This window comes from Anoplophora glabripennis, unplaced genomic scaffold (assembly GCF_000390285.2).
Source record: "Anoplophora glabripennis isolate ALB-LARVAE unplaced genomic scaffold, Agla_2.0 scaffold9, whole genome shotgun sequence".
Lineage (NCBI taxonomy): Eukaryota > Metazoa > Arthropoda > Insecta > Coleoptera > Cerambycidae > Anoplophora > Anoplophora glabripennis.
The window spans coordinates 2,194,164-2,220,643 of record NW_019416258.1 but is presented as its reverse complement, the minus strand read 5'-3'; the positions used below and the strand labels follow the sequence as shown (position 1 = coordinate 2,220,643).

At 31.4% G+C, this 26,480-nt stretch overlaps 1 protein-coding gene across 3 annotated transcripts in view; it reads left to right on the top strand.

Moving 5' to 3' along the window:
• Positions 1–25,478, top strand: part of LOC108909357 (lysine-specific demethylase 6A) — a 72,575-nt gene extending 47,097 nt beyond the window's left edge. For all 3 annotated transcript variants that reach the window (XM_018713678.1, XM_018713687.2, XM_018713695.2), the window contains 9 exons: positions 8,762–9,440; positions 10,583–11,319; positions 16,394–16,631; positions 16,698–17,133; positions 17,189–17,331; positions 17,391–17,553; positions 22,403–22,869; positions 22,927–23,053; positions 23,867–25,478. In XM_018713678.1, coding sequence (XP_018569194.1) covers positions 8,762–9,440; positions 10,583–11,319; positions 16,394–16,631; positions 16,698–17,133; positions 17,189–17,331; positions 17,391–17,553; positions 22,403–22,869; positions 22,927–23,053; positions 23,867–24,073 — 3,197 coding nt within the window. In that variant the 3' untranslated portion in view covers positions 24,074–25,478. The remainder of the gene's footprint in view (positions 1–8,761; positions 9,441–10,582; positions 11,320–16,393; positions 16,632–16,697; positions 17,134–17,188; positions 17,332–17,390; positions 17,554–22,402; positions 22,870–22,926; positions 23,054–23,866) is intronic.
• Positions 25,479–26,480: the final 1,002 nt, after the last annotated feature.

Here is a 26,480-nt window from a genome sequence, read left to right as displayed (position 1 = left end):
ATGCGTAAAAACATAAAATGTCGCTGAAGCAGTACGTGTCGCTCTCTCTGTTCTTCAGTAGGTGCTTCACCGATTTTCTGGAGACTGAAGGATGATACAGCTATTTTGACCACGGATTCGCATTCAGCGTACATCAACAAATAGCCAGTTTGGTCACTTTATAAAGAAATATTTGCTTTTACTAGCCCGTAAATCATTGGACATGATGGTCATCAAGTATGTGGATTCGATAACTTCAGAAGGCTGTAGCTTTAGAACAGTAGTTTTTCAGACCTAGGTCCCATGGACTTTTTTGATCGACACATTGAGGACTATCATTCAGCAAAGTTTTGTACCATTCGATGGAGACTGGTTTTCCATAAGATAATTGCGGGGTCCTTCGTCATTGAATTTAAGGCCTACCGATAAACAAATGTTGGGTCTACACCTTACCGTTTCAGTGTAATTTTATGTTTCTTTTGGGAAAACAGATAGCATGTGCAGCAGCCTAAAAATTATCAAATATCTCCAAAACTAAATATGACATGAGGTTGAAGCAAGAAAAAAAAACAAACATGTATTTCTCGTATTTTCTGCTTAATATATTTCGAAAAGAAAAATAGTAATTACAAACCTGGGAAGATAAAAGTTTTCAGTCATATATTTTATTTTTGATGGATCCCTATATTAAATTTGATAAACTGACATTAAAATGTACTGCTATTTACACCTGTACAAAGTAGTTGCTAGTTAATAATTGAATTTTGAAAATGATATTTGAGCTTAGTTCAATGTAAGCTACTAAATACTAGAAAAATAGTTACAATTTTGATAAAAGTAAGATCACATTAAGTCACCACATGGCCCTAAATATGTGTACTGATAATAAAATGATTAAGAACTGTTTAAAACGTCTATCGCTTGGCCAAGAACATAATTGAATGTTTCTTAAAATTCTCATTAACACTATGTATATCTTGCATTGCCGTGGAAGGTGAAGAATTGACATAAATATCTACAAGAGAAAGTCAAATTTTGTTAGATCAGGAGATATAGCCAATTAAGAGGCGTCATCAAATCCATTTATGTGGAAAATGATTTAAAGTATTATTTTTACTGTTTTATATTGAAAACGGTGCAAAAATATGTGAAAAACATTGAATATCCCGCAATCTATAAGAAACGAACCCTAATATACCTTAATACAACTGAAGGAAAATAAAAGTTTACGTTTGTCTTTTGTCAAATTTAATATAGGATTCCATTAAAAAAAATCAATTTGTCGCTTCATACTGTCATGTTCGGTTTCGGAGGCATTTGATATTTTCGTAGTACTACAAATATCAATATATTGAAAAAGAAACATTAAACACCAAAACAACAAATCTTTGACCTAATATCTATTAATCAAAGTAGGCCTTAAACCCCACGAGAAATTAAAAAATTTAAAAATATACAAGGTGTTGCTTGTTCTATTTGAAAAATTAAGACAGGGAATACCTAGGAAAAATGAGGTGTATAATTGAAAATTTTAAATGTGAAGAAATTGTTTTGACAGAACATTTATTCGATAATTTTTTAAATTTTATTCAAATTTGTTTTTAGTCATGACAGTTTTTTGAGACCATAAGTCGTCTCTATATAAAAAACAGTATAAAACCCATGCCTCATTATTAAAATATGACCACTTTACCAGCCACCACTGTTAATCGTATTTTAAAAGTACAATACGCTATTCGTTCTTAATTGTTTAAATTACTTCATCGATATAAAATTGTAAAATTGGTTCAGAACATATATTTAATTGAAGGTATTATGATAAATAACATACTGCCGCTGTTGCATGTGGTTGATTCCTTGCATTTGTCAGTTCTCACATAAATGTTTTAACTTACCTGATATTATCACACAAGGGAACCTCACAATACATTTTACACATAAAATTATTTTACATTATCATTTGTATGGACTTGTAATAAAACATTTAAAAATACTTAAATACATACACTGCCATAGTGCCTCTATATTCGTGTAGAAAAATATCTAATAAGAAATATAATAAACTGTTTCAATTATTTTCTGTCGAAAGCTGATAATTATTACCAAAACACTGATACAACTGTTACAAGGAAATAGTTAGAAAGCACCTCACAAGCATATATACAATAAGAAATAAATTAAAGTATTAAAAAATATATTAGCTTTGTTTGAACTTTAAAATGTTAAGTTGAATACTGTACTAATAATAATGGTTTTAATAAAGTAGTTAGTTGAATTACCTAGAAGAGGATTAAAAAAACTAATAAGCGCTGTTTCTTCACAATGGCACTTAAGAGAGTATGTATTTGGCCTACCAGATTAAATGATGTGTTTCAACTTGCTAGAATTATGTTAGGTACCCTTTTCACAAGTGTGCAGATTAGAAATTCTAATCCACTGCCCTTCTTGTCGAAGCACATCATAAAAAATGATCGACAAGTATAAATACTTAAAACTATCATGCAAGCAGAAAGCAAAATGTGAGCGGAAGCAAAGGTGTTGCGTATTTTTATAATAGCCAAAGTAAGAGAATTTTTTTGTTTTTCATTTCAAAGATATATATTTTGTCATGCACAAATAAAAAAAGTACAAGTTTTAGTTCCGAACACTCCGAAATAACTCGATACACTCTAGACACATAAATTTTATGCTAAAAGAAAGCGTACAGCAAAATTTATTGAAGCTTTGACTTTTTTAATACGCTAAATATGTATACGTAACAGAAAAGAAAAAAAATATTAACTTGTAACATTACATATAAGCGATAGTAAATTTATAGAATAAATTAGGACTATTTCCTTAAAACTCATTAAATATTAATTAGTTCTGGTAATACGGGTACATAAGTAGCACATTAAGAGATAAAAATACACAACGAAAACTAAAACGACTTACCGATTGCTGCAATACATCATTTCTATAAAAAAAAAAAGATGGGTTAGTTCCTTTTATACAACTAGTTAATTATGCCCATAGGATTTTTGTAAAAATATGTGTACAATGCTATATGCTCATTATTTAATAAAAATGGTTACCGTTTTCGAGTACAGGTTCCGGCAATGGCTCCAAACGTTACAGCAAATTCAGTCATTAGAAGTCCACTTCACTAAACCGATAGAAAAGTCCACACTTCTAAATCGATTGCATCCCCAACTTCATGGCCTTACAAAGCAATGCTATTTAATTATTCTTTTACGATTCGAAGAAAAATTGGATAGAAAGATGTAACGCCTGTATATGTTTAAAATTAATGTATACTAATCTAAACTAAACGTGTAAAATATGCTTTAATAATATATTGAAGACAATCTTCGTAAAAGTTTTTTAACCGATTTTATATCAAAGACAAATGGTTATATCAAAATTGAAAAAATGTATTTAAACGTAACAGTACTTAGTAAGTCATGAGCAGGTTCACAAATTTCAACGCTACACTGAAAAGAAAAAATATATTTAGAATCGCTAGTGTACTCTCGGAGAGTGAAATTTGGTGGGACGGTTATTAAATTTGTTAAATAATGTTTCTTTATTTGTCTCAAATGTGTAACTTCTCGAGTACAGTCAAACAAATACTTATATTCATAATTAATATAGTAATATCAAAAGATATCCACAATTGCTTCCAAACCAAAATTTTACATGGAAAAATCATAAATGTTGGTTTATCAATGACAATGTATGTTCATAATTGTTAAATCTAATTTATACATCTTCTACCCTTATTACAAATATTTTATCTTACTGCTCTTACCTAGATCAAGGACAAGTCCACTTTGACCATGCAATGTGCATTGGAATGCACGAAAAACTCGAAAAAAAAACGGTTCAAATTTAGAAGTCACAGGAAGATACACGAGCACAACAAGATTTACAAAAATAACCCCATCAAAGAATATGAATACTAGTGATGGGTAGACATAAAAACGCACTAATAAAACGCATTTTTAAATATTAATTCACACATACTAATACAAAGTTTGAGCGGGTAACGAAAAGACAATGATCATGCGTACATATTGAAAACGAGTAGGTTAAAGCGCAAGCGTAGATACCATAGCACACAAATTAAGAAAGCTATAGAACAACTCGGAACAGTGTTAAGTCTGACTCTCTCCTCGCATAAAATTGACCAATCACAATTGAACTATATTTTTAAACAAGCCAATAACATACCAGAGCAAGTAGTGTTTATATATGACAATTAATAATAGAAAAAATACTGAGTATGCGGTATTCACCGAACACTGAACAACGAATTTGCAGTAAATTCGTTATACATACACAGGATGTTAAAAAATACTCAGACACGTCAGTTAGTATTATAAGTTGCGCACACACATATATATGTATGTACAAGGCGTCGCAGCTAGCAGATATATAACGTCATCGATGTTTTTTTAATGGCACTACTTTTTGCGTTTGTTTTTTTGAAGTGCATACATCACCACCGTACTTCAAATATTTTTTCTTAACTGTTCGAAAGATACATCAAGTAAAGGATTATTCTTTTACCATTTTTCAATTTAAAAAAAATGAGTTATTAATTAAATTGGTTTCAAAATTAGTTTAGTCTTGTTATATGTGCTTACTACACGTTTTTATTGATTTCTTCGATAACACCAATTTAAAATTAATTGAATAAAATTTATAAAATTACAAAAATTGTGAAAGAATAATCTTTAATTTGCTATATCTTTGGAACGGCTTGGAATGAATATTTGAACTTTGGTGGTGGTGTATAATTTTACACGCCCTTCAAAAAAAGCCAGAAAAAACTAGCCTTGCTATTTAAAAAATAACATCGATGACGTCATATCTTCTAATTGTCTCCTAGTAATAGTCCCGCGTATTTTATTGATAAAAAGTGTGCAGCTTATAATACTAATCGACGTGTCTGAGAATTTTTTATAGACAATTTTTTGTTTGATATACTAAATTTCATTTTCAGGAAGGACAATTTTTCTTAATTTTTTAAAAATAGATAAATACGTTTAAAATAAAGTAAAAAATACAAATTGTATTCCAAGTTAATGACTTGCTTTGTATATTCTCAAGAATTAAAGGGCGGAACACATGATACAACACTTTCAAGATGAAAGAGGCTGAATTAACTAATTTTGTACAATTAACGTCACAATATCAAATTGACATGATTTAAGTAGGTACATCGGCTACTCAGACCTCAGACAAGTTGAAATTGAATATTAACCCAAATATTATACCTATCTACGTACAGGGTGACCCATAATATTTTTATTGCAGTTTACTGTTGATGTATTTGAATGAGATAAAATATGTACATATGTAAAATGTCATGGAATTAGAACAATTGAACACAAATAAACAAGTAAAGTATACAAAGGTAGTCAAAAATAAGTACTGGTGAAATTAAATTCCGATCAAACAGCAATTTGAACAAGTGATTAACTGTAGCTAGAATGTATTTAATGTTTTCTTTCCCATGTCATTTTGTGTAGAAAATTCAAAATGTTATTTTATTTCGGTATTGTCTTTTTTAATTGATGTTCAGTTGTTTTTCTAATAGTATATTCTAAGAAACAGGATCAAATTTGTCTATATTATGCCACATTCAAATATGTTAACAGCAAAGGAGCAATTTGAAATAAAAAGAGAACAGATCACACTGTATATAGAAGACTTGGTAGCATTGTTTTAAAATGGTTGGTAAATGAAAAAAGCGTTGCACTGTCAAGATATTTACTATCACATAATGCTTTACTAATAGAAAACTTTATTCAGTGAATATTATCTCAAATATTTTAAGAGAAAATGATTTAAAGAATTTCACATTTTGCAAAAAACACCTAGAAGAATTGAGTACCGAGGTGTTAATGTTGATAAATTTAACGATTACAAATGTTTAAAATCAAATTAGAGTATTATAACTATTATATTTTGTGAATTATTGCTATGACGTTAGTGACACACTTCTTTAAATTAGCAGATGTAGGTATGCACAATTTCAGGTCATGGATAAAATAATTTACTACGACTAGGATAAATGAAAATGAAGTTATCCTTTTTCTATATTTAGACGATGTGTTTAAAATATATTAAAAAAATATGTTTAAAGAAACGCTTTTTATGTTTGAAGTTGAGTTTTTTATTAGAATAAAATTTTATATTTCCTTTGTTTCAGAATTAATAACAATGGCTTGTTATTAGTATATAACAAAAATTAAAAACAAGACATATCTAAAAATTACAAAAATACACAATCCACGAGCTCTACTTTACGAACTTTAGTTTTATCACACTTTATAAAATCCAAAAAAATAAATTTTAATTTTAAATTAAAAATATTAAATATAACAATAAGATAATGGCGTAATAGAAGCAACAGGTGAACGATAGTGGTCAGCATACCCCTTCTAAAATCGTGTTTTTTCGTAATATATGAATAAAAATATGTAATGCAACATTTAAGGGAAATATTAACAATAATTAATGTATATATTTGAAAAGATGATTGTAAATATTTTTTAAACTTACCGTGGATTTTGTGGTCCAGAGCATGTCAATCCAACAGCACAAGATTACAAAAGGAGATGGTTAGAGGGAGACAGATTTAAGATTATAAGATTATGTTAATCTCTCTCTATCCGTCAAAGCTCACTTCCGGTTTTAGAGCCCTCTTGCGGAAAAAAATGCCTTAGATTATTTCTAGAAGTAACCAAATTCTCAATTGTTCTATAAAAAAATATATATTTAAATTAAAAAGAAAAATATTACAAATTGAAAGTACAGAATGAAATAACCCTAATTTTATGATTGATATAAAATACAACATACAACCCTTGGATAAAAAATTAATTTTCCATAATTTATGCGTACTTATTCTATTATTAAAAATGAAAGTTCTGAATTCAAAAAGTACATAAGATTTTAAAAATAAAAAATAATAGAAGGCCCCATCTAATGGCGCTCACATATGACATCAACAAGGGGGGAAGATACTCCTTAAACTTTTTGTAAAATCAGGGTTATTTGAATTATAAACGAAAAAATATATAATACAGTAATTTAAGAAAATGTTGTAAATGATTCATTTATTCATTTTAATTGATGATTATCGATATTCTCTTAACTTACCAAAGATTACTGTGCACTCTGCATATGAACCCAAACGTTAAGAGTTAAACGGTTAAAATGGGGTACGAGGGGGTTCAGTTCTCGTATTTATAAACTATATGTTAATCTCAAACCTCCCTTTTCCGGTTACCCGAAAATTGAAATTTGAACTAAAATATAACTTAAAAAAACGCAAAAACTTTTAAAATCAATTAGTTAATATTTCTCCTTTACTAAAAGTAGTTTAAAATATATAATTTATTGATATTTAAAATTCAGTTTCAAAATTATTTTAATCTCCAACCCCTACATCACATCCGGTTTACTCAAGAGACCCAACTTTTAAAAAAATATGTTAAAAAATCCCTAAAATCAATTCAAAATATTTTTTAATTAAGCTTTAATTAAAAAAATACTAAAATTAATAAACAATACAAATAACAAACAATTTTTTTTTCATTGAAAATTGCTCGGATTTTTTTTTCATCAAAAATTATGTTTTTAAATGTCAGAACTTGCAACACTCTAGCTACTAATTTTATGTAATTATTGCAGGCTTTTTAAAAATAGATTATAAGATAATGTCATAGGAACATTTATAAATCTTTTTTCCAAAATTTGAAATATCTTCTCCGTATTAGTCCATATGCATTCTCCAGAAACAGATAACACCTCAGGGAGGTCGGAGTTTAAATACCTCCTTTAATCCTTTTATCCAAACTCTCCTATCACTTGCGATTTCTATAGTTTGTTTCCTTATTTCAAATACCTACCTATAACTTTCAACTGGTACAAATATAATGTTCTAATAAGACATGTTCGGTATCTAATATCTAACCTAGAACGCGATAATTCTAGTCTTCGATACACAGGTATTATTATTGAATTACATGGGTAAGTATAATTAGAAAAAGGTACAGATAACATAATTGAAGGCTGGTGTAAGAAGGGGATAAATTAATTTTTTGAAAAATTATATTTTTGCAGATATAACTTTAAAAATGTACAAATATGGAATCTATGGTTTTAACACAATAAAAAAATATTAATATGAAAAACAAAACTTCTTTTGCCTCCTGGATAATACACATGTTGGTGCTTAGGCCCTACTAATACTTTAAAGTAAATAAATTAGTCGATATCGAATGAATCGATACGAAGTAAATTGTTTTATTTTGTGTAGACATTTTGAGAAGGCAAAACACTAGTGTTGCTGATGAAAACTAAAATGGTCATATTTTGTTCATAAAACGTAGGACCCATACATTTTTTTATTAAGGGATCATTTCTAGGCCTGCATAGAGAACTGTCACGATAGAAAAAATATAAAGTCCATGAACCAAAATGGGGTAACCCACCCTAAGATCTTATAATGGCCTGCTCATATGTGCAAGGTATATATTTTTTCATGAATCAGATAAAATCATATGCTTAAATTTTAATTTTATACCTACGACTACTTTAATTTTGCAAACTACGTAATACTGTAACTAAAAGAAATAAATATTTTGCAAATCTACGAGCAGCTCCTTTCAAGAGCTCAGGGTCTAAAGAATGTCCCCTAAAAAAAAATTACCAATTTGACTCTCATCAGCCGCCACTTCAAGACACCTATTCATTATTTTGTATTTTTTAAATGTATCTTTTTCAGTTAAATTTCACATTGCCCACTTATTTGAAGTACAAGGAAGAGTAAAAATTGCGAAAGATAGATACGAGGCCCTCCTGAAAGACAAAACGATAAGCCAGCCCTTGAAAGCAGAAATTTTTCGACAGTTAGGTTGGTTGTACCACTGCCAGGAATCGCTAGGTGAAAAAAACCAAAGAATACCCCTAGCCATACACTGTTTGCAAAGAGCAAACGAAGCCGACCAGTTTTCTGGCCAAACACTGTATCTATTAGGACGCTGTTATGCAAGTATTGGAAAAGTGCATGACGCATTCATCGCATATCGAAACTCTGTGGAAAAATCTGAGGGAAACGCCGACACCTGGTGCAGTATAGGTGTTCTCTATCAACAACAAAACCAGCCTATGGATGCTCTGCAAGCGTATATATGTGCCGTTCAACTTGATAAATGCCATTCTGCTGCTTGGGCAAATTTGGGCATATTATATGAGAATTCTTTGCAAGCTAGAGACGCTTATGCCTGTTATTTAAACTCCAGCCGTGGTTTGTCGAATAGAGGTTCAACGGAGGAAGCTACGAATTCGATTAAGTTACCAAAAATTTGCTTACAAAAAGTGGGAATGAACCCACATTTAACACAACGTATTAATTTTTTGCAAACTCACCTTGCAAACGCTCCAATGCCTAGCGTCACATCACAGTAAGTAAAATTTAACATGAAGACTGAGCTGTAACAAAATTTAGTATTTTGTGTTTACTACCTCTGACACGAAACAATGAAATTCATACTTATATTATGTACAACTATGTTTGTGTTTTTACCATTAATTTTCTTTTGTGTCAATGTTTCGTGTTTAGGTACTATATTTTTAAGAATCTATACAAATATTTTTATATAATCCAATATGTTATTTTGCTTTTTATGCCTGAGACATACTTGAGATGAATGATATTTTATACAGCTGAGACTAAAATGTGATTAAAGGAATTCTATTAATTTTGCATGGTGTGAACCTTTTTACATCCTTAGCTATAAAAAAAAAACGTGATAAGTGGAAAAGAATACGTACAAAAACTAATTTGTACATGTATGTGGGACTTCTGTTTAATTAGGGCACCCTTATTTAAGGCAATACGAAACATATATGTTAAACATATATACGCAATTTGAATTTAGTATTTCAAGAGGGAACCCTTATAGAAAATTAAAACACCCTTAAAAATATAACGATTTTGTAAATATATAAGAAATTTATTAAAGATAAATAAAGTAGTGCATTAAAAAAGTTAAAGGCTCAATAAATTTATATGTAAAAAACAATTCAAAATAAACATTAGGAATTATTTATGCAGCACTATCCTTTTCAGATAAACAGTAATATGTTCTAGTTCTTAAGAGTTACTTTTATTCATTTTTTATAGCAGCAGCAAACTCCAAATACACCATTCACAAAAAGCTTCAATATAACTAGCCCTCCTTAAATTGTAAAACAAGGTAAATAGCACTTTACGTTGCACTGTTTTAGAAGTATGAATGAAAAGCAGCGATAAAAACAAAGAGCAATATTACAGTACCTATTTCAAAACACTTAAGTTTTCCCAACTTATAATCAATTTTTGCCTACATTTATTTTTATAAAAAAATTTATAAAGTTTTTATAAAGTACCAAATGAACTAACAAAGTAAAGTTATATAAAATTTCATTTTTTCGTACTTAAATATAATTAAGAAAATAAAAATTTTTGAGGAGGAAAAATAAGTTTTCTTGAAACCTAAAGGTAAATATTGCAACAGTTTACCGGAATATATTAAAACATTTTACAAAGAAATTATTTCTATAGGAGAAGGCAGTTGCTTTCCATTGAAGAGGCTTGGAATCTGCCCATATCGGCAGAGATGTCCTCAAGACAGCAGCAAAATTCATCACAATCTACACGAAATGGTTCCTCACAAGGCTTCCAAAAAAATTACAGCGGTTCCACACCTCAAGGTCCTCCACCACCTTACCCATCTCCGAGTGGAGGAGTCGGAGTTGCAAGCAAACGCTTCAAAACTGAACCCGATCAAAAACCAGCACCTCAACCTGCATACAATCTCACTCCGCAGCAGTTACAACTGTTGAACCACTTGCAACAAAATGTAAACACATTGACACCTGCCCAACAAAATCTTATGCAACAACTACAACATCAGTACCGGTTAATGCAGCAGAATCAGCAGTTACGCAATAATCAGAGGCCTGCACTCAATACACCTGTTAGTAGATCAGCACCTACACCACCTGCTTACAATAATAATACTTCGTTTGGACAGAACGGTTCGCCACATAGCACTGCCAAAGGTTACTCACCAACGATAAGCGATAAACTCGTTCAACCCAATCCTATTGTTGGACCCAGGGACTTCATATCCTCTTCTGGACATCACGCGCCAGACTTGGATGAGAATCTAGAAGAGGACCTTAAAGATTTGCTTTCACAAAAAGATCTTGCTACCACATTGGCTGAAAATTTGTTGAAACATTTCGGATCTGATGATATTGATGTTAAAGAGGAAGCCGATTCTACTAATGCTAATGGTAAGTGACTTTGATTCTATAGATATTTTAAAACGGCGGTAAAGGGGAAATCATTGCATCATTCGTGAAATGGAAGGGTGTTTGTTGCGAATAACAAATCAAAGTTGAAGTCCCACCTACATTTTTATTGATTTAAGGTATTTCCATGCTTTAATTACGAGGGTCATTAAAATATAAACGAGAATAAATTCATGAAAAATGTCTAATTTTTCTACATATCACTTTCCTTTAAAACACATTTTTCCCACCTGATTGGAAGCTTTTTGATTCCGTCACTGTAGAAAGAAGGATGTGGTTTGGTGTGGCGTATGAGGTCGTGCATTATCGTGGAGCAAAATGACGTTCCTCATGGGTTGCAGCCCTAACCTGCTCAAGAAGTCTTCAATAGTAACCAGCATTAACTGTTCTCTGCTCGTGTAGAAAATCCATCAGAAGGATTCCTTTTGAGCCCCACAAAACTGTAGCGAGAACTTTACCCACTGACGAGCATGATTTGACTTTGACTGGAGCAGCCTCTCCTTTTTTTCGCCATTCCATGCTTGCTTGCTTACTTTTGGGAGTAAAAGTGGACCCAAGTCTCATCGCAAGTCACTATATGGTCGAGAAATGCGTCTCCTGCTTCAGTACGGTACCGTTGCAAATGCTGTTCGCAGATGTCAAGACGAACATTCTTCTGTCCCTCAAGAGAAGGCATGGCACCCAACGAGCCGACACTTTTGACGAACCAAGCTCATCACGGATTCTCCGGACACTGATCTTCACTTCACATGCGATTTCTACGACTGTCAGCCGACGCTCGTTCTCCAGTTAAGCTGGTTCTGGATCACCGATCGTGGGATTCATTTTCAACCCTCTCACGTCCTTCAGAGAAGGCTTTGTGCCAAAAAAAACACACGGGGTTGTGAAAGAGTGTTTTCAGCGAACCCCCTCCCGCGTCAAAAATTTTATGATAATCCGTTGCGCAACAAATGGGTGTACTCCTTTCTCGCTCATCTTTGCCACTACTTGGCTGACGGTCTTACGGCCGTGTCGACTGCGATTCCCCACTTGTCCTATCCCTACCAACGTTCCCTGTCCGTACCTGAGCCGATCTGTGCCCTTTTAAGATGTCCACCTCGACATTCTCGTTTATATTTGAATCACCCTCGTACTAAATATCCACTGGATCAGTCAACATTCTGGTATATTCCTGATTTAATCTAAATATCAGTGAAAAATTTTATCTGCAAAATTATAATATCATAGAGGGGTGTTACTTTGTACCGTTTTCAGCACTTTTTTTGTTAAAATTTGTTCCATACAAACTACAGAGGAATTTTTCGTTATTATGGCTACCCTTTAAATGACCAACTATATACACCCATAAGTTTAGTTTCTATCTCTTTAAAATAACTTTGTTTATTTACAGCAATCTGATTTTAAATTATTTTTTTTTGGTTGTTCAAGTACTATTTTAGAGGATTACAAGGTGTTATTATCACCAGAAAATATTTTGAACAATATCTTTTATAAAAGTAATACACTGAGAATCAATAAAAATTTTAAATATAGTAAAATAAATTGAGACTAATAATGAAATCAGTCTTCATTTTCAAGGTAAAAATAAACGGTGTAAAAAGTTAAATACAACTGTAGTCAAACTTTTATCATAATTTACTATATACCCTAGTGTTCGGTCTGTATTATTTCAGTAATATCTATTAGACTAAGAGCCGGATAGGAAAATTTTCCTAATCATTTTAAGCACTACAACCTAAAAGAAAACATTTGAGCACTACACCGTCAATTCTCTGTGGCACATGGGTTGTCAGTGGAAAATCAAATTTTCCAATTTTGGGCCTGGTAAATTATTTAAATAGAAATCGACGGCATTTCGACCCAAGACAGATATTAGAAAAATAAGACATAAAAACCTTATGCCGTACAAAAATAACGGTTCTGGATAGAATACAAAATTTTCATTTTCCAAATATTCTTACTAATGTAAAAATTATAGAAAACTGTACGGCGTGCCTGATTTTAAATAAGGATATTTATTTGAAAGTTATATTTTACTATGCTGTACGAATGCACTGGCTCTAAGAGCTCTTACCCTGATGCAAATTTTCTCATTTCAACCCCTATTCCAAAAAATTTTTGAAAAATGTATGGCACCGATTTCATAGTTTTACTATGCTCTAGTCTAAAATAATGAAAAGTATAAGTGCTGTACAAAATATTTGGCTAAAAAAAATTTATTACATAATTGTGAGTGCTCTGAAGTTAACGCCATTTTTCTTTGGGTAAAAATCATTATTTCCTGAACGGCATAAATTTCGGAAGCAAGTTATTCCACTTTATAGTCTTATACAAAAGTGCCGTACAAAATTATTGGCACCAGAAAAAAACAATTGGCCGTGAATAAAAAAAATTGTTTATCATTTTTGCAATTTGGAAAATCCATTTGACAGCTATTATAGTACTATATATTTTCAATTTTATTACTGTTTTAAATTATTCACGGGTTAATATTAACAAAATCGTGGATGCCGTCTATTTTTAATTTCAGGTTTTTCCATAATTAGTAGGATTTTCTAAAGATGTGCCGCGGACATGTCAGCTGGACATGTCCATCAGACATGTCGTGAAAAGTGGATATGTCCTGAGGACACTTTTCAAGATTGAAAAGTTATATGCGTATGCGCGGAATTATTTGTTGCATTCATAATTCCATATTTTATTATTTTTGGCATAATTAACGATTAGTAAATAGTAATCAGTTGTTCCTTAATTTAATATTTAATACACAAATAGTTTATAAATGAAATATGACGCCAAAATCAACAGTTTGATTATATTTTTCTGAATTGAGTAAAAATCATTATAAATGTAACTTTGCTCAAAAACAATTTTTAAGATTTCCAGTAGGATGGAAAAACATTTAAATAAGTGTATTGGCTATCCGGGGAAAATTAGAAACCAGTTTATAAAAAAGTCTAAAGGTAGGTAATAAGTAAAATATATCGACACATATTCATTAGAATAAAATTAATATGCATTTTGCTTTGTGTACCCTCAAGCAGTGACCTGTGAAAACATGAAGTCGCTCCTAGGTACTTTATTAGATTCAAGGTCAAAAGTACTTTTCCCGACATTAGCGGACATTTCATCGACATGTCCAATGGACATGTCCGTAACACATTTTTCCGAAAAGTGACCATCTCTAGGATTTTCCAAGGCATTTTCACTATATTATGAAATTATCTATTCCTGTAAGTCATTTACCCCATAACATTAACACCATCAAATGATAATAAAAAATAATATTGCCGTACATTTTTTATGGAACATTCATTGAATGCTATAAAAAAATATTTAAATAATTTAAAATCTCAATTTTACTATTCTCAATAATTAACAATTCCTGTACGGCATTCATTGCAGATTATGAAGGGAGTTAAATAATGATGAATTATATTGCCGTTACATTTACATGGAATATACAAATAAAATATGCATAAATTGTATAAACAATAAAATGAAAAGAGATAGTGTTTTGTAAATTCCAAGTAGGTAAGCCAATAAAAATGTTAAACTAAATTATGTTAACAATATGTTTTAGAATTTATCTTTTTCAATGCAAAAAATGTATAATAATAAAAAATAAATTTTGGCAAAACAAACAAATTGAATTGTAGATGTGCGTACACATATTAAAAACTTTTGCATGGAAAAAAATTGCAGTTATATGCAAACGTTTTTTTGGAACTTTTGGGCCTTTTTTTCCCTTTAGTGCCAGGATATTTATATGGCAATATTTTTTTTATAGTTAATTTTTAATGAATTCGAAAATGGCACAAATGCCGTACAGGAACTTTTCACTAAAATTTCCACCCCTTGAGCGGAAAATTCATTTCCCTACTGTGACCTCATGTGCCATAAAAAATGTACGTCATAATGACTGGAGGTATAAATTTTTTTATTTTAGGGTGCCCCTAATAATTTTCCTTATTCTACATAAAAGGTAGGGGTTGAGCAAGGGTTAAAAGCCCTTAGAGCCAATGCATTCATACGGCATAGTAAAATGTAACTTTCAAATAAATATCATTATTTAAAATCAGGCACGCCGTACAGTTTTCTATAATTTTTACATTAGTGAAAATATTTGGAAAATTAAAATTTTTTATTCTTCCCAGAACCGTTATTTTTGTACGGCATAAGGTTTTTATGTCTTATTTTTGTGATATCTGTCTTGGGTCGAAATGCCGTCAATTTCTATTTAATTAATTTACCCGGCCCAAAATTGGAAAGTTTAATTTTCCGCTGATAACCCATGCGCCACGGAGAATTGACGGCATAGTGCTCAAATGTTTTCTTTTAGGTTGTAGTATTTAAGTCATAGACTCTTACGGTGCCTAAAATGATTAGGAAAATTTTCCTATCCGGCTCTTAGTCTATAGTACTTACTCAATTTTTTTTTCTTAAGTGGACCCACTATTGTATCGAAAAATAAGAGAAAATATGTTTATTTTACCACTTCACACATTTTGTCTATAATAAGGGTAAGAACACATAAACACACACTGGTAGGTATACAACACCACTCTATGGTATATCAGTATTCCTTAATCTATTCTAAAAATTATTGTTTGAAAAACTTAGAAATTAAAATTTAATTTAGAAAATATATTTTTGTAATACCTAAGTTTTTCAAACATGGTGTTTCTAATTTTTGCATGAAACAAATCAATTTTGTGATTTTTGTGGATTGGCATGGATTAAATATCTAAGCAATAACATCTAAAAATTTTGTTTATTAAGATATTTTTTCATAAATACAGTTGTTTCATTAGTTCATATTTTTTGGATAAAGCAAGTTTTCAAGAAAAAATGTAATATTTTTTAAATAAATGCTGAGACAGAAACAACTGGTCTTAGTGTAGAGAAAAAAACTATCACAAAAAATTTATCACACCAATTAAAAAAGTGTAAAGTGTTAAAAGTACTATATTTCTTTAATGAAGTGCCTGTTTTAAAAAAGTATGGAAAGAACATATACAAATAAGACAAAAGTGACTGATTAGTATTTTTTCAGATAATAATACTACCACAAACACATTATCATCAGGACCATTCTCTCCTTCTAACATCGACGCAAAATCAGAAATGCCTCCGGAACCAAAAAGGAAAATCAAATCCCCCATCCAAGATAGCATACTAACAGTAAAAGCTGAACCACCATGGGACCTGGATTCTCTTCACTCAATCGAAAAAAGATCCAATATCGAATACACCATCGACATGGATGCTCAAACTGTTATTAAATTGTGCAAGTACGTATTACTACAAGAGATATAAACCTAAATACAAATACATACAATTATATGGTTTTATTCCAGGAGTGAAGTTGTTAATGGCGACATTAACGGATCAATCATATCAGATACCGCTCCGCCTCCCACGCCCCCGGATCCCCCTTTAGTCAAACTGAGTTCTCAACAGCTTTTACCCCCAACCCCTTCAGTGTACCTGGATAATAAAAAGCACGCTTTCAGTCCCCAATTGCAAGAATTTTGCCTCAAGCACCCCATCGCAGTGGTACGGGGTTTGGCCTCGGCTTTAAAACTTGACCTCGGCTTATTCTCAACGAAAACGTTAGTAGAGGCGAACCCCGATCATAGCGTGGAGGTGAGAACGCAAATACAACAACCTTCCGATGAAAACTGGGACCCCCAAACGGGGAAGAAGGTCTGGGCGTGTATATCTCATAGATCTCACACCACCATCGCCAGATATGCTCAATACCAAGCTTCTAGTTTCAAGGAAAGTCTAAGGGTAATTTGGACTAATTACAAACAACTAATTTATCGATTGAAATATGTTTTTACAGGAGGAGCGAGAGAAAGCAGCTAGTGGTTTGTCCGATTCCGATTCGAAGGATTCAACGCATTGTGGCGGAAAAAGGAGAAAAATTAACATGAACATTCCTCCGTCTTCTAACACAAAGAGTTGTAAAGAACAGAAAACCCTAAAGTAAGTTTCTGCTGTTTGCGTTTAATTGAATTATTGATTCAGTATACGATTTTAATAAGGTTCGGAACTAATGTTGACCTATCAGATGAACGTAAATGGAGGCCACAGTTGCAGGAATTGATGAAGTTACCAGCTTTTGCCAGAGTCGTGTCAGCGGCCAATATGCTGTCACACGTTGGACATGTGATCTTAGGAATGAATACTGTACAGCTTTATATGAAAGTAAGTTTTTTACATAAATTCTTATTCTGTAAATCATTTCTTTTTGCAATGTTAATTTTTAACCTGAATTCCCCCCATAATATGAAAAACCTAATTATTGTCACATTATTGAGCTTAAAATGATAGGTATTTGAAATTTTGAAAGCAACATCTAAAAAAAATATCTGCTTCGGTGATAATTTCTTTAGAAAGAACTGTATGCCAAGTCCCGAAGGGATTTCAAATTTTCGTTCAACTTTCCAATTGGAACCAATGTCTGAGAGCACCCAAATTGCCCCCCACAAGAAAGTCGCCCCAGTTTCGAAATTTGGAAAATAAAGACTTCTCTGTCAGCAGAGCATCCGACGAAGACACTGCAAAGTTGAAAAAATCACACCAGTTTCGAAATTCGGTAAATAAAAACTTCTCCGAAAAATGTGAAATTCGAACTGGTCAACTGCAATACAAAATCATGCTGCCACATCAGACTAGTAAGTCCATTACCCATTCCAGGCACCTACAATCCAAAGATGGGCAAAATTCAGAGAGGCCAATGCAATGACGCACTGCAGAAATTGAAGATTAACCTCAGTTTTGAATTTCAGAAAATAAAACAATGATTTCTGAGTTATATTTTTTAACAGTGTGTTGAACTACTGGAAATAAGAATTTTTTTCAAATTTTATTTTAAAATACAAGCCAAGCCTTGCAAAAAATTTAAGTTTGTCGAATGGCTGCTTATTTTGGCTGACTAATACCGATTATAATAGCCCCGGTTTATGATGATAATAAAATAATTGACATATTTGCTATTTATGGGCAATGTTGTCATACTGCCGATTCTACATGCTAGCTATAAGCGGAATGTTTTCCCTTACAGGTTTACCTCTTACTGCAATGATTTGTTCTGGTTCAAAGTTTTTTGTTGCAACAAGGTCTAAATCGTTTTTTGAGATGTTGACAAAAATAAATAACTTTTTAATGAATGCAATATGAGTCATTATAAAAAAATCGATTAGGACTATATAACCATGTAGACTAAATTTTGCGTAATATGGATTTGGTAGTACTATACTTTAATTTTAAAATTAAATTGGAAAGAATTCGAAATAAATTCTTAGGATTCTTATATTTCACAACATAATATAAGTAACAGTTATTTGTGAAGTACTCAGAAGATTTGGATTAATTTTTTTAGAATTTCAAACAGAGCTGGGAGTATTTTGACAAAAAAAATACAATATACTATTTTAAATATAAATTTGTTGTAACCCCAAAAATATTTTGTGTATTTCAAATACTTTAATAAAGTATTTTGTGTAAAAAATTATTTAAAATCTTCTAAAAGCAATTTAAATGCTCTTGAGTATTTAAATTGCTCGAAGTATTTAAAATACCCAAAATATCTACCAAAAACAAATACTTTTTGCCTGTTATGAGTGGCGACTGGTACAACACACTTGGATTTTGCGCATTCTACTCTGCATTCTGCAATGTGCATTGCATTATTGCTATTCTGTCTACTACCTTTTAGGTCACTATTGTCACTAGTCAAATCAATAGTCAATCATGAAAATTTAAAATTAATTTCTTTTATCATTAGCGGGCTATCCTAAAACTAATAAAAAATTACAAGTGAATTAAATATTCTGCATCGCAGTAAATCCAAATGAAACTGATTGTTTCCAGACTCATGGATAGTTTTTTTTAAATTTTTTGATCTTGAAATCGGGCTTACCTTACACATACATTATATTTTTTGCCATCTTAAGAGTTTCAGATTTAATATTTAACAAAAATATTTTAAAAACTGTTAATGAATATTTTCAATATATAGGCTGTTACAAATTCACCTCTCATTACAGGGATCTCGGAAACGGTAAGAGATACAAAGTAGCTTAAATGGGGGTAAAGTTGCATAATCAGGAGACCAACATTATGTCTCTAAAAAATCAAGGCTAACATGATGAGTTTTGGAAATCCATTTTTTTTCATTTCAGCGTTGAGGTGATATTGAAAACAGAAAAACACTTTTTGCCCTCTATTGAATGGCATAATCAATTTTTATATGTAACCTTTCGTCTCTCCAGGACCATTGTCAACTTCATTTTTTAAATAGGACTCTGGAAATGTTATCACATTTTTTCCAAATTTATCTAAAAATATTTATTTACATTTCTATGTTTATTGTTTAAGTGTCGTTAGACGCTGTGAAATCCACTTAGTTATTTAAACTATTACCATCACACGTTACAATAAAACATTATTAGAGTTTTAATCTCCATCACCTGGTCATACATAATTCGAAAAGTTGTTGCGTCAAAATTGAAACATTACAATTTCAATTTTATTATGACAAATTAATTCTTCAAAATGCATATGAACAACCAATACTCCAAATGAATATTATACTTTAAAGAATTACAGTAAATGTTCAAAAACGTTTCCGTTTTGGCAAATGTTGAAAATGAAGAGAAGCACAATATGAGCGGAATTTATTATTCTTGTAACTGCAACTGTGAAAGAGCATGTCAGATGTATTTGTATGAATATCCTGAAAAGAATTAGATCGAAATTTGTTTGAATTTTGAGCACTCGAGAAACCTAGAAATAACTGAGCACGGGATTAAAACTAATAATGTTTTATTGTAACGTGTGATGGTAATAGTTTAAATAACTAGGTGGATTTCACAGGGTCTAACAACATATAGAGTACACAATCAACAAAAATGTAAACAAAAAAAATTAGATAAATTTGGAACAACTACATTGAAGATGTACTTTTCGAGCCAAAACGCCTGAATCTGGTTTGGGCTGAGGCAGTACAATATTCGGGGTCATGAAGGTTTGAAAAAAATGTAATAAAATTTCCGAAACAAAACTTTACAGATAAAAATTGATTATGTCATTCTATAGAAGGCAAAAAGTTGCCAGGAGAAAGTATTCTTCTTTTTTCAATATCACCTCAAACGAAGCTGAAATGAGATAAAAAGGGATTTCCAAAATTTCGTTTTTTTGCAAATATTTTGAAAACTAATCATGTTAGCCTTGATTATTTAGAGGCATTATGTTGGTCCCCTGATTATGCAACTGTGGCCCCATTTAAGCTACTTCGTATCTCTTACCGTTTCCGAGATCCCTGTAGTGAGAAGCAAATTTGTAACAGTCTGTATTTACTATTCAACATACTTAAAATACTATTTTAAATACTAAGTAATTTATATTTAAAATACTTTGCCAAAGAAGTATTTTGTTTTTAAGTATTTTAAAATACTTTCGTACTAGTATTTTGTAGTTTCTATTTTAAATACATTTTGAAAGTATTTTGCCCAGCTCTGATTTCAGAAAATGCATTCACATATTCTGTTTTTTATTTAAAATCTTAAACAATTTCTACTACCTACTCTTTAAAGATCGAAATCTGATTACTCGATTCGTCAAATCAATTTTTACTGACAGTCTATGACCTTTTTTTGTAAGAATATGGCTACATACCCTTAATCAGCATTAAAAAAATTTACTGCGTGGATAAAATGGAAGATACTGAGATGATGCTTATTAAGAGCAAATAGCAAATAGACAACCTGCAATACATTTTTATAGATTTTATTATTAAATAACTGACTTTCCCTCATTTTGATGCAGATTTTCTATAAAATGGAGTTAGTTTGAAACTCAAATTACTTTTTGTTGTAAAGAAATTTGTAATTTATGATCCGACTTGTTCAAAAGCAGCAAATTACAAATTTCTTTGCAACAAAAAGTAATTTGTGTTTCAAACTAAGTTCATTTTATAGAAAATCTGCATTAGCATTAATTTATATTTAGACAAACTGTGTAATAAAATCTATAAAAATGTATTGCTAGTTGCCTATCTGCTATAGAGCCCTATGATGGTTACTGAGCCAGATATTTAATTAAAAAAATACCTAATGTAATTTTCTGATAAATTGCTTCCACAAAAAAAGTCAGAGCAGGCCATGAATTACCAACCGAATCATCATAAGGCTACTTATTACTATACAGGGTGTTCTCAAAGTTGAGTCATTTATTTTAACAGCTGGTAAAATAAAGTCAATTTACCAAAAATCGTTTATATATAAGTTGTAATTATTATAAGCAATTAAAAATTATTTTAAAAAAATTAAATTTAAAAACTTTATAATACAAACTTGATTTATTGTCATTTTTGACCACTCCGTTGTAAAAACATACATCGTTTGTTTATTACTGATACTGGGTATGCCTTGTTTTGTAGTCGCACGGTTTTGAGTACGCTTTTCGATTTAACAGTGCTAAATAATTCGTACAATAGTGCGTAATATTATTTTTGATTTGTAGGTGTTTTGTGCAATAAAAATTGCACATGTTTATGAAAATAATGAACTAGTGGACATATCAACTTATGGGGAGTGTAAACGAAATGCAGCCACAGCATGTTAACTTGTACACAGAAAGGTTTCCTGCACGAAATCATCCGGCTCCGCGGATGTTTGTAAATTTAGTTATAAGACTCCGCGACACCGGGTATTTAAAGGAACAACGAGGAGGACACGCTGGAAGACCTTCTCCACGCGAAATGGTGGAGATCGATGAAGAAATTTAGAAGTTGTCGAAAACGACCCAACAACTAGGTCCATCAACTTTTTTTTATGAGTTCTACCAGCTGTTAAAATAAATGACTTTACTTTGAGAACACCCTGTATATGAAAAAAATTCGTTTGAATTGAATATTCCAAAAAAAATTTAGAAGGATGTCCTGGTTTTAATTATTTATACTGTTAAGTTTATTTAATATTAATTAGTATACTTGAATTTTGAAAACTCTACAAAAGATTATATCCTCATTTCTTAAATTATGTATTACCAGGTCCCTGGAAGTCGGACACCGGGCCACCAGGAGAACAACAATTTCTGTTCAATAAACATCAACATTGGACCAGGCGATTGTGAATGGTTTGCAGTTCCCGATGCTTACTGGGGTGCCATCTGCGCTCTCTGCGAGAAGAACCAAATTAATTACCTCCACGGCTCATGGTGGCCAGTCTTGGAGGACCTCTACAATGCGAACATACCCGTGTATCGTTTCTTGCAGAGGCCTGGTGATCTCGTATGGGTCAATGCGGGTTGCGTCCACTGGGTGCAAGCCGTAGGATGGTGCAATAATATAGCCTGGAATGTTGGACCCCTCACAGCAAGGCAATACCAACTCGCCATTGAACGATACGAGTGGAATAAATTGCAAAGCTTTAAGTCTATCGTTCCGATGCTCCACTTGTCTTGGAATCTGGCGAGGAATATCAAGGTTTCCGACAAGAAGTTGTTTGAATTGATAAAGTAAGTTGAACAGTAAATCGACTGACGAATTGTGTGTTAACAGTAATGGTCTTTCAGAAATTGTTTGCTACGGACCCTGACAAAATGTTGTAGGATACTGGAATTCGTGAAAAACAGGGGTGTAGAAGTTAAATTCCATGGGAGGGGCAAAAATGAGGCCTCACATTACTGTGGACAGTGTGAAGTAAGTGCTTTTTTATTCATTCCAATTGAAAATTGCTTTCGGGTAAAATTAGGGTTCCCATTCAAATCTATGAAAAGCTGAGCTTTTGAGATATTTACAGAAAATTGAAGAAAGTGACAAAAAATATATAAAATGCTGTTATTTTAATCCTCACATAAAAAGTTATACCAGTTTTGAGATTAAAAGTTGAAGGTGAAAAAATCGAGATTACATAAATCGGTAGTTATATAATGTTGGGATTACACTAATTCTAACTTAAAAAGTGGGATTACTATATCCTGACAGAAAATGTGGAAGTTGCCCTATTTGCTACGTGAAAAGTCACAATTAAGCCAGTTCAAGATGAAAAATGCAGATGATGCAGTTGCTAATAATTTACCCTAAGAGGGCTCTATAGCAAATAGCCAACCAGCAATACATTTTTATAGAATATATAACATAGTTTGTCTAAATATGAATTAATGCACAAATAACAGATTTTTCTCCATTCTAACGCAGATTTTCTATAAAATGGACTTAAATTACTTTTTAGTGTAAAAAAATTTATAATTTACATTGCCGTCTTGTAATGCGGCAAATTACAAATTTCTGCACAACATAAAGTAGATTCAGTTTCAAACTAACTCCATTTTATAGAAAATCTGCATTAGAATGGAAGAAAATTTGTTATTTGTGCATTAATTCAAAAATTAAAACTGTTTTTTGATGAACACGTTAAATGATATTGATTTTGGTGAATGAGTTGGAACCCTGTTGTAGCATTTATGATGAAATCTGTAGAGGAGGGAAACAGAATGGTTTTTATTTTTTCAGATTGAAGTCTTCAATATTTTATTCATAAGAGAACAAGAAAAGAGACACGTGGTACACTGCATGGATTGTGCGCGTAAACAGTCTCCGAACCTCGAAGGCTTCGTTTGCCTAGAGGAGTATAAAATGCAGGAGTTATGCGAAGTTTACAACAACTTTGTGTTACACTCTAATATAAATTCCGCTCCAGAACAATATCGACCTGTATAGTTAATTATATGATTCAATGGCTATTAAAGTCAGCTACCACTGCCACTCGTAACGGATGTACAACTTTAATATTAACACTGCTTGTTATATAGCTTCTCATGTAAAAAAAAACCAAGCGTGATAATTTATAATAAAGGTTTTATTTTAATTGTGTACATATTACTGTCGATATGTTTTCCTCGTAAGTTGGATAGGCTATATTTTTAGCACAGGTGTCACCTGAAAATTGCTGTGATTTTTTTTATAAAGAAGACAGATATACTTTGTATAGTGCTTTCCGAGATTAATTTGAAAATATAGATAGTTGTATAGACATATCGCCATTTTTTATGGAAAATTCCACACCGTTTACTCTTTACACCTGTGCTATGATGTTACACCCAGAAACAGTGATCTCATAAATAATTTAGTTGATTGTACATACATTACTAAAAGTAATAAATATGTTTATACAATATATTTATTTTAGTAGGGAAAGTAAATGTAGCTATGTAGCAGTTTGAAAGTTATATAAGTAATTTGAATGTAGCTTCGTAGATCATTCGTCATTCAATTGTTATTAGCTGTTATACATACTACTTACTCACTGCCAAGAAATCATTTATTGTTCATTATTTTTCTATCTTATTTATTTACTTATTTATATTGATCATTGTAGAAATGAAATTATTGATTTCTGTGAAGAATACAGGGTAAATTTCATTCTGTTTCAAATATATTATGATTTATCAAAATTAAGTTGTAAAGTATTAATTTACATAGGGAACATTGTTTTTGTTTCCTGTACCATCGTTTAAAATATTTTAATAACTTTAACAACACTTACCGATGTTAATTTTATACAATTTTAAAATTTGTGAAATTCTTTATCCCAAATTTTGGGTTAAATATTGGATTTGTATAACTTTTCAAATTGTATTTTATTTTAATGATCTCTAATATTACGTTTTTATTAATTTTTCTAATTGTAGACTCCAGTAAAGTGAATACCGTCATGGTCATGGTTTTAAAATGGTTTCATTTCTGCAAACGAAATAAATTTTATTTTAAGATTTTTTTGGGTAAAATATAGGCAGAACGATCAAATTGTATTATTAAAACTGCCATTTTGTGATAAAATACTGCCCAAATAACCAAAATTATGTTCATAGACCGCACCTGGATTAATCAGTGCCTTTTCCTATTTAATCTGTCTAAAACTATATTATGAAGAAAGGTAATATTTTTTGCATTCGTGACCAAAATTGACATAGTCTACATTATGTAAATATAATAAGTATTAGTAGTTAAATTTACAGGAAGTCTAGCTCAATTTTTCTATCTAATGTAATATACTTATCTTTCATTATTCAATTACTGTTTTTTATATATATTCAAGAAAAGTCTGATTTGAAATTGTGTATTCTATAAATTTAATTCTTAATTATAGAAATAAGTTGTATTTATATTTACATAAATAAACTGAAGTTATATAATTGAGTCATCTTTATTTTAATCCTAACCTTTGATAGCAAATCTACACATGCTTATTTTAAGATTAGCAAGAGATTATATAAAAGTTGGAAAAAAAAATGTTCATTAATATGTTTATGAAATTAATTTATCGTGCGAAGGGCTGTTTTCCACAGCCTGGATTGACTTTAGATTACTTTTTGCCGGGTGTCCCCACTCCGCACAGGCATAGAATAGCTGCGGTTGAATTACCACCTCGATAAGTGTTCGTTTATTTCTTAGGCTAAGGGGGTTGCTACCCTTGAGTAAGGGATAGAGCTAAGCCTTGTGGTCCTTCCCACGTCACCGTCTCCATGATGTGTGGTTTCCACGTAAGTCGCTGATCCATCGTCACCTCGGGTATCGTGTCTGTTGGCTTCAGGAGACGGGTTCCTGGGATACATAATTAACCCTTCCCATGTGGTATCGGTTGTAAGATATGCCGCCAGGTCCACTTGATTCCCATAACGAAATAACTTAAATACTTCAATTATTACATTGGAGTTTGTATAGTACAACTTTGGTTATTGTGGCTAACTGCTTACAGTGGACTAATTTGGAATCATTTTGTTCGATAGTTCAGTTATATTGACCATGTATATCAAAAATATCAACTCAAAACCAAGCCTACTGCGATTCACACGTCATATACTGCATGTTTGTCAGACTTGCAGTGACGTCTTGTTAGACAATATAATAGATTAGTGTTATGTACACAATTCAAAAAAGGAAGCAAAACAAACTCATTTACATTCAAAATGGATAAATGTGAATTCATATTACAAAATTTCAAATTTTCTCAATTTTTTTTTATAAACGATTTGTTAGATGGCTACTAATTTTGAGATCTACAGCATACATCCCAATCTCCAGGTCAATTTTTTAAGGATTTAAGTTTAAAAATATAAATTTTAAG